A 9891-nucleotide genomic window follows, 5' to 3' on the forward strand; every position below is an offset into this window, starting at 1 on the left:
GCCTCATGAAAAGAATGACTGAATTCCAATGTTCCAATTCCAAACAAGAGTGGCTATTATCGTCGTACCTCCGACATACGGAGCACACGTCTTGGAACATGTCTGCTACTATAGACAAAGCAGCAGGGATGGAGTTCCTTCCTTCGTCCAACACGAGAGGGTACCGATTCCTCGGGCGACATGCACCCCCGTCCCCACATGCTCCTCCCTCACTCTTCGGCTCTTCGCTCTCCTCCGGTCCTCCCACTCAACCGAGGGACATATGGCCGCACTACACGTGTCATGCATACCACCAACACACCGGTAAGCAATTTTGGGCCAAAAGGGATGAACGTGTTGCTCCACTCGATGGCTCAATCACCCTCCACACTCAGCAACCAAAAAACCAACCAACAAGAAGATCAATCAGTTAATCACCATAATTTCCGCCTCGTCACCCTTGATTGCCGATCCAAGACGCTCACGGCGACTAAACAACGGCCATCATCATCAACATCATCAATCCATCCACCCATCCAGACGACAGGAATGGAAAACGAGCAAGAGGAAGCAAAGCACCCGTCCCTTTCGCAAAACAGCACCGAGAAGCAGCGGGCGGGGCATGTCGTCCGTCCCCGGCAGCCGACATGTCAATCACCGGGGCGCCCTGACGCGGGTCACTCCCTCGTCACGTACCCGCCCCACTAGAACCGGTCGCGCTCACGCCTCCTCCAGGTCTCGTATTTCCCGGAGATTCTCGGGCCCGAACCTGAACCTGACGCGGCCACCGCCACCCATCCAATCCATCCCCGCCGATCGTGATGTGATCGGGGGGCTTCGGCCTTCGGCTCCGCGGCGGCAGCGCAGCACGCCGCGCGCGTCTCGACACCCACGAGCGACGACGGATTAGGTTACGAGGACACGGCCTTACCCTCCACCCACTACGCCCTTCACTTCACTTACCCTGCTGCCAGAGCGGCGTAGTAGTTTAAGCTTCTCGTCAGCAATGAAGAGCGCGGATCTTGCCCCCAGTCTGCAGCAGGTATGGTTCAGCCAGGACGGGCGATCTCGGATCCTGATTGCGCGCAGCTGGGCAATCAATACCGGTGTCTGATCACGCTTCTCGGCACAAGCGGACAAGCAAAAACCACCAGGCATAACAGAGCGGGATGTATTCATATGCGCAGTTTACAGTAGTACATGGGAGTTGGCTGGCTCAGCAGGATTGTCCAGGCAGAAACAGTGTACATCTTGCTTCACAGAGAAAGGGGGAGGGTTTTGCCTGTTATATGAGAATAATATCACATTTCCGTCCGCGAAACGGGTCCGGTTCTGAACTTCTGATCACCTTTCGGTAAACCAGCAGATCGTTTAGTACTGATTTTCTATCAAAACGGAAAGCAGCTCGAAAACACCTCTCTCGCTCGCACCTCGTTATCTACCGCCGCGAGTTAGTATCCATGTAAGAGGGAAGAAAATGGAGGGCGTATGAGCCCAACCTAGACCATGTACTGCATCGCCACCTGCATCAGCCTGGTGTGGGGTATGCTCAGCGTCGCGATGCCCCGCCTGCAGTTCTTCCTCAGGAACGCGTAGAAGTAGTTGATCACCAGCTTCTTGAGGAAGAAGGACTCCTTCCGGGCCCGGATGTCGCCGTGCCCCAGGAGGTACACCACGCCCGACTCCTTGGCCTTGTGGATGAACGAGAGCTCATTGTCCAGGCTGCGCCGCCCGTTCATCGCGTCGTCCAGGGATCCGTAGTCGATCGACGCGCTTGATCCGAGGGCCGAGTTGTCGGCACCGGCGGACTCAGCGAGGGGGACGCCCAGCGAGTAGATGCTGCCGTTGGGGCCAACAAGGACTCTTGATGACGAAGATGCGATCTCCTCTTCAGAGTCTGTGTCGTCATTATGATCGCTCTCCAGAGAGCGTTCCTGGGCCTCCCGGCGCATGAACTTTTCCAGGCTTTCTATCAGAAGCTGTTCAAACGCTTGGGGGTTCTCCTTGCGTACATCCTTGTACCCATACCTGTAGTCAATGAATGTTAACATTTGAATCGACAATCAATAACTAAACAGTGCTTATAAATGACCATGTAACTGTATAAAATCATGGTTTCTGTAGGAACATGATATATTGTATCTTAACCCGTTATTTAAGGGCAAAGGTAAGACTGAGGAACACAGTGCCCAAGGAAATGAATGCAACATTCAGTGTCACTCTACCCCATATCATCAAGGGCAGCAAACAATGTCCAAGTTAAGAACAGACAAGAACAAATACGAGCAGCTTTTCGCAAAAATAATTTATACTGATTTCTTACAGACATCATGATGGTGCCCAAAGAGGCCAAAAAAAGAGAAAGAAATGGAACACAACAACAAAGCTTGTATTTGATTAATAGAACTCTTAACAACAGGATAGCAGTGCAAACAGCGCAAGAAAGACCAGCAGATGAAACTCGAGTTGAAAGGGTTCCAACCAACAGCCAACGAATCAACAAATGTCAAAACCTAATCAAGTACTCAACACTTGACAACTTTGAGGGAGCAGTGAAGTATAGCACAACTCCCAAAAGACACCTGCCCAGTGGCCCTGCCTACACAGTAATAACGCTGGCAGAATAGTTGCTGAGCTACTGACACACCCAGTGGCTTTCTAGCAGATTCTAAATCCAAGGGCATCAATCATTACATGGAACACAAACAGAGATTAGTTTAAAACACACACACACACAAACAGAGTGGCCACAGGTGTCAAACATGTGCAGATGCAAAGTACTCTCTACATTCCAATGGAGCGTAGCAAGAAACTTGAAGACCAACATTATTTTCGGAGGCAAACATAGTTTATAGTTGTTTTCTAGAAACTCAGAAAATAAAATTCATACCTAGCAATGCAGCGGAACATATGGTAGTTCTTTGGGCAGACCCGACGAAAGAGAAACCTCTCATTCTGTGGCACAACTGGAACTGGAACCCATTTGATGCAGACAAAAATGATCATTGAATGCATGGCTGGCAGTGTGGTGAGGAAGTGACTAAAGATTGAAGGAACCCCCCTGACCAGTTCATTATAAAGCAATCCAATTCCAGGTGCTCTAACTGTACCAAGATTGCAGCCTAGCTGCATCAACAAATCCATTGAAAGCTTCTGCTTGACCTCAGTTTCGTACTTCAATTTGGTACCATAGTTCCATATGTACATTACCAAATACAGTACAGCTGCAAATACCAAAAGAACCCAACTTCCATCTGCTGCACTTCCCAAAACTGAAGAAAAGAAAAATAACTCCAGCCCCAGGAAGAGGGTGAGAAAGCATAGAACTACAACGATGTTGACCTGCCATATCAAAAGCATTATAATGGTCACCAGGACAGTAGTCATCATCATGACGCCAAGTTCTGCCATGCCTGCAATCAAGACCAAGCATTAGAAAAATTTTTGGTGGTAGTGACTGGGCTGGAGAAATAAGGTAATTTAGCAGCAAGCTCATCATGTTAAAAAGCGTGGATCAATAAATACTGAGGTTAGAGTGGAAGAAAACAACCAAATACATAACATTAGAATGCTTGAATATAGTAGTTTTCTTGTTCCTAAGAATCATTGAAATTGTACAATTTCGTTCCAGGCATATATTAATCAAGATAGCAATTAGATATTGGAGTAAAGGAGACAAAAACACAGCCTAATCTATCAAGGGGTGATATGGCAACCAGATGCTCATAATGTTCACTTATTCAGCAGATCACTGTTCTCAGGAAACAGCTATAATTTCTACAAGATAGGCTCATGTTCAGCAGATCAGGTGCAGGAAATCTCAAGATTATAGGCATTTCAGACAACAATAAGAAGATGTGGAGTATAAACATAGTTGAAAGCATATTCAAGAGGGAATTGAACTTCCAGTATACAATTTCATTCCCTATTGGCCATGTCAATTCAAATTCTTCTCTTTAATTCTTGTATACTCAAACTAACTTATCAAATCCACACTTGATCATGATATAATCAAAATGAGTTATGGCTTATAAATCATCGGTATATATTATGGAAAATTAGGAGCCATTTATATGTGTGTGAAAACTATATTGCAGAAAAAGGAAATCAGGGTGGAGAGTACGTTAGGGATGAATCCAGAAAATAGAACTAAAGATTAGATTGCAATGTGAATGTGCTGCCAATCTCATTTAAGTACTACGTACCATATGCATTGCCAATCTCATTTATGCTCCCAAATACTGTAACAAATGCCAGACAAGAAACCAGCAAGAACCAGTTCATCACCGGGATGTATATTTGGCCCATGAACTTTCTAGAGGTGTGAATAATCTTGAGGCGTGGAAAACAGCCAAGAGCTGTTGCCTGCTTTATGGTTGAGAATATAGCAGTTGTCATTGCACGACTAGCAATTAGTGCAGCCAAAGTAGCTACAAATACCACTGGCCAAAATGCCTGACCTGCAACATGGATTGAATCCAGAAACTAGTTAAACAAAGTTTGATTTCATTATGATATGAGAATTTTGTTTCAGCATAGTGCAACATATACATAGCAAATCAGAGAAACCAGTCTGCCTTACCTGGGATGGACAAAAAGAAGACCTGCTGACTTTTAGTTAAGTTCTCCATAAGAAATGCAGCTTGCCCTAGATATCCCAGTAAAAGGCATGGAAGAACAAGAAACACAAAGGTAAGCTGCAACATATGAGCAAGAGTAAGTTACCATAAACTATGTCTAGTTCGAAGGAGCAGCACCATAAACGTAGGGGGTGTACCTGAACCGATCTAACAGAGAAGTAGCATAAATCAGCAAACATAGCCTCTGATCCTGTAAAAATAGTAGTCATGTCACTGTCTCGCAATGTAAAATATTTCACTTTTACTCTGCTCATCCTTACACTATCTTTTATGAATTTCTTAAGAGAAAATTTTCTTAAAAGCCAATGCCAATTTAATCAATATGATTAGTCGTCAATTTGAACTTTGGGGGTTTTGTGTTTATTTGGACGATATGCCAGGAAATGATCAATCATTTACTTTGCTGCTTCCAAATATAGCCGCTGCGGAATCTGCTATTCAACTACCACATTTCATTATTAGGGCTATCTGTCAAATACAAATATAATCCCTTCAAGATTAGCATAATTAAGCAGAGTTATCAAATAAAAAGTTATGTTCTCTCTTTTTATTCAAGAGTATACTAAAAACAGTATCGACCAATATGGTCAAAATGCCTACCTGTTGCACATAAAAGACAGCCTCCAAGGGACATCCAAGCTTGAGTGGGATTTCTTTCAAAATAGTAGTAGATATACACAGGATTGAATGCATGCAATACTTCTGAACCGTATATTCTAATGTTATAAATTCCTATCCCAGCAAGGCAGCAAAACCATATGAACAAGGCAGGCCCAACAGCAAGCCCCACTTTGCTCGTTCCGAACCTTTGTAGACTGAAGAGAACAATAAGAAAGGCAACAGTTATCATGACCACTTCACCTGCCAAAAGTTAATAATAACTGGTGAGCATTGTGCATGACTAACATCAATACAAAATATATCTTTTTTCACCACATATTGTCAATAATCAATAAATTAACAGTTTGGCGCCACCTTCATTAACACTTGATATTCCAACCTTCAAACCATTAACCGCAGACATAACTGCAGATTTGAACACGAGAAGCAAGAAAAGAGTAAGGAGAAAAACTGGTACAGAATCATATTACTAGGGATGCAAATGTGCAGATCACCCAACTAGGTGAAGAGCAAAATACAATGAACAATGCATCAGAAAGACATGAACCTGACATTGCCGGTGTGACAACACCATCTGCTATCACCATCGAAGTACCAAATAGAACAAGCATCAAAAGCAGCTTCTTTAACATAGATGAAGTCTCAAGACGCTCCTTGATCTTCAAAGACCTCTCAAGCTCCACTGAAGGCACCTTCAGATTGAAACTTGATATGCGGGTATCAGATGGTAGTTGGTTAGGAAGCAGGCTTGCCTTTGCATTTCTGCATATTAGCGAATACAAAGCAAATGTTCCTCCTGCCAAATAATAAGACAAATGAATATTAAACATAAAGGTTAAAGAAGAATTTTTGCCAAGTTTACTCTAGTACCCTGGTACATATACAAAAGCATACCTTCTCCATCATCGTTTCCCCACAAAACAATCAGGGTATACTTCAGAAATGGTATCAGAATGAGAGTGTATATCACAAGTGAGAGTGCTCCAAGCACATCCTCCTTTGAAGTAATAGGGTATTTATTAAACATTACATCCAAGGTATACAGTGGGCTGGTACCAACATCGCCAAAGACAACACCTAGCGTCTGTAGAGTCAGCACAATACTCCTGCCGAAGGTAAATTCCTGAAAGGAAGAAAGCACCAAGGTATCAGCAGAGGTTATGCATGTAAAACAGAATTGGAATTTGCAGGCACACTATTTGATGTCAAACAGAATTGGAATTTGCAGGCACGGTATTCGTGCAAGATGTCTTTATAGTAAACATACAGCTGGAGTACCAAATGTCAAATTAAAGTTGCTCCTTAATTAATTTTCCATGGTAGCAAATTTCAGTACAGGGAAAAAAAACACTGAAATTGACATGGTGAACTCTGGGCAATGAAAAAAAAAGAGGAGATGATTGGGCCAAACATAGAGTGTCATTTTGTAAAGAGAAATGAAAAGGGCAGGATTGCTGTTTTCCATTTTTTATTGACATTTCACGAAAGCGGGTTCGGATTTATCCCATTTAAATATTAGTCAAGACTCTTGATCATTATCATCAAATTTATAGGACCAAGGGACAGTCTATAAATGCACTCCACTAAACCCTCTTGCTTAAATGAATGAATATGAAAATGATGATGCAGAATCCTTGCATGACAAGGAAATGCAATGGTGTTAAGGACCTTCAGCAACCAGACTACAAGACCAATAAGTGTTACCAAATCCTTCCAGTGCATCAACCTGGTCAAGGGGTTACCACTCACCAGGTCACTGGTCGAACTAGTGGATCATGCGTTGATCTGCAGTGAAGGGATGCAGGTTCAAAACCCAATGTTCTCATTGTCCCTGGAATTTAGGTATGCGCGGTGCAAGTTCTTTGTCCAACTCACCAGTTAATTCAAAAAAAAAAGCTGGTTCAAACTAGGTCTCGCCAGGTCGATGACAGGAGCATACATGAACATGATGTGGCTCAGCCCAAGCTATTTCAATGTAGCTCACAAAGACGAGAAAGGTCTGACATTGCTATCCATATCAACTACAAGTTTTCTCTTTGCTAGATGTGTGGATATTTATACTTACAGTGGCACTAGTAGTCAGTGGTCGTAACATTTTCTATAAACACTGGTAAAATCAATAGAGTATTTAACTCCACTGTCTAAGGGCAAACCAGCCAACCATAACTGAAGTCCACTTGACCTAACAAGCAGATCAAACCAATTAACTCGGCATCTATTTAAATAAATATGTGCCACAAGTACCAATTGTACATTAAATACGTCATTCATGAAACCCAAGACAAAGAACAGAACAAGGCTAATTTCACATTGTCCTTGCATGCTCATTCAAAGTACTGCATCAAAATGCATATCAAGCGCATCATAAGTACATCGTAAGAAACGACAGATGCACCTCATCGGCATGTAACCTACGCAGAAAACCAGGAGCAGCACCTACCTAAGCAATACCAAAAGCATAAGACATTATGCATCAAGCTATCGACACAACACAGCTAGGAGCCTAAACAACTATAAGGGTGCATCAGCTTACAGGCAGCTAAATGTTACATAAAACCCATGCCAGTCTCGTGATTTACCCAAGTAAATAGCCCAAACTTGAATGATACAATTGCATCAGTTTACACACAGCCTGGCAGCCAACAGCCATATAAAAATCATGCCAGTCTATCTACCCAAGTAAATAGCTGAAACTGGATTGTTGGACTAACGCTGAAAACACCTCGCACACATACACAGAGCAAAAGCAACCACCCTCGTGCACCCACAGTCGTACGGCAAGTTCTGCAAAGAACCTATCAAGTCCCCTTAGGCACCCCTGTGACACACGATTGCGCGACCAAACGGTAACGCAAAACCAACGCCTAACACGAGACATTGTCCGATCGCGTTCCCTCAGACAATACCACGAGCACCTCGCGCCCAGGAGGCGACGGTACGCGTGCGGGCGGGCGCATACTCGCGCAGGCAGTACCGCAGACACCCTGCGGGCACCGAAAAGCATTTCGAGCGAGCTGGCGAGATGGAGGAAGCGCGCACCTGGTGGCGGTACACGCCGGGAACATCGAGCGCCTCGACATCGAAGGAGTCGGCGCGCGGGCCCGTGCGCACGAGGCGCTGGCGCAGCATCTCGTCCTCCTCGTAGCCGTCGTCGTCGTCGTCGTCCGAGCACCCGCCGCCGCGGGAGCCCGAGGCGGCCGCGGGGGTGTCGGCCCCGCCGCCGCCGTCGTCGGAGCTCTCGATCTCGTCCTCCTCGCAGGCGCCGCCCGGGACCACCCACCGCATCTCCGCCGACTCCGTCTTCCGCAGCCTCCGGCCGCCGCTCCCGGACTCCATCCGGATCGAGGCGGGTTCGGGACAGGCGCACGCGCCTGCCGGGGTTCTGGTGCCACGGGTTCCGGTGATGCGCGGGGAGGTGTGGGTGTGGCGGGGTGGGAAAGGGAAAGGGGGAGTGGAGACTGCAGAGGAGAAAACGGAACTGCAGTCTGCAGGCTGCAGCTGTGGGAATTGGGAATTTGGGATACAGCTGCACTCCAACTTTCCTTTTTTCTTGTTTTCCTCTATATATATGTTGGAAATTTATTTTTACTTTTTCTCAAATATCGAGATAGGGAATTCGCTTTTTAAACACTTTTTAGGCCTTGTTTAGTTCTTTTTGCAACTTTTGGCACTATAAAAAAAAGATTCTCCGTCACATCAAACTTGTGGTACATGCATGGAGTACTAAATGTAGACGAAATCAAAAGCTAATTGCACAGTTTTGTTGTACTTTGCGAGACGAATCTTTTGAGCCTATTAGTCAATGTTTGGACAATAATTTACAAATACAAACGAAATACTACAGTTGCGTATTTATAGCAAAATGCAAACTTTGCTACTTCCAATTTGGGAACTAAACAAGGCCTTAATCATCCCAAGTTAACGTATTTTGGACATGCTTGTTTAGTGCCAAATTTTGCCCCACCAAAACCATGCATGCCAAAATTATGCCATACCAAACTCTAAGTATTCCAAAATTAAGGTAATAAATTTAGGTACTCACTCACTTGATTTAGTGCCAATGTATGGCAATACTTTTCACAGTTTCAAGAAATTTTAAGCGACTTGCTTTAGTTTTATTCTAATATTGTTCTAACTATGTTTAAACTATACATATGCTGATAGCAGGAGAGTTTTTAGTTGATTGACGAATAGAGATTTCCACCTTTTTTAAAAAAAAACTAAGCTTACGCGAACATGAGCAGCGAAAAGAAAATCAAAAGGTAACTGTAGACCATGTAAATATGCAATCGACACACTCGAGTGCCAACAATTTGGAAGTCTCTACGGATGACATTACGGATATATGAGGATTAGATCAACCGAACACCAACCAGTTTGCTTCGATGTATCCTACCAGCACTATTCGATGATGTCCTTTGTCCACCTCGTAACGTTTGCTTCATAATAAGAAACCTCTCGCCAGAGATGTCAGCCGTGTCTGCCAAGTTACATCAAATCGACAAAAAAAGGGCGCCATTTTTCAGATTTGGACACACGTGTTTGCGGCTTGGCAGTTTCCTTCCAGTGCTGGACCATTCCCATTCATCCGCCGCTGGCACTGGCACAGATGAAAATCCTAGCAAAAAAAAAAATGCCAATGTGTTGGTGC

General features: G+C 44.4%; 1 protein-coding gene across 2 annotated transcripts; it reads right to left on the reverse strand.

Annotated features, from left to right (window-relative positions):
* Positions 1-1132: 1132 nt before the first annotated feature.
* On the reverse strand, positions 1133-8746 carry LOC117844863 (probable potassium transporter 14). Of its 2 annotated transcripts, none has more exons than XM_034725674.2 (10): positions 8280-8746; positions 6135-6363; positions 5788-6036; positions 5595-5645; positions 5220-5480; positions 4757-4809; positions 4562-4676; positions 4185-4439; positions 2870-3392; positions 1133-2007 (listed from the first exon to the last, which is right to left on the reverse strand). In XM_034725674.2, the coding sequence occupies exons 1-10, from the start codon at positions 8574-8576 to the stop codon at positions 1479-1481; spliced, it is 2562 nt and encodes an 853-aa protein (XP_034581565.1). In that variant the 5' UTR covers positions 8577-8746; the 3' UTR covers positions 1133-1478. The 2 variants fall into 2 exon arrangements, with proteins under 2 accessions (XP_034581565.1, XP_034581566.1); XM_034725675.2 differs by lacking the exon at positions 8280-8746 and adding an exon at positions 6990-7351.
* Between the last annotated feature and the right edge of the window lie 1145 nt (positions 8747-9891).

The sequence above is a fragment of the Setaria viridis genome, chromosome 2, assembly GCF_005286985.2.
Source record: "Setaria viridis chromosome 2, Setaria_viridis_v4.0, whole genome shotgun sequence".
In the NCBI taxonomy this organism is placed as follows: domain Eukaryota; kingdom Viridiplantae; phylum Streptophyta; class Magnoliopsida; order Poales; family Poaceae; genus Setaria; species Setaria viridis.

Coding starts and splice junctions, on each gene's coding strand:
- LOC117844863 (XM_034725674.2), bottom strand. CDS start 8,576: ATGGAGTCCGGGAGCGGCGGCCGGAGGCTGCGGAAGACGGAGTCGGCG. Junction 4,440..4,561: donor CTTCTTTTTGTCCATCCCAG/GTAAGGCAGACT, acceptor TCCATGTTGCAG/GTCAGGCATTTTGGCCAGTG. Junction 3,393..4,184: donor TGAGATTGGCAATGCATATG/GTACGTAGTACT, acceptor TCTTGATTGCAG/GCATGGCAGAACTTGGCGTC.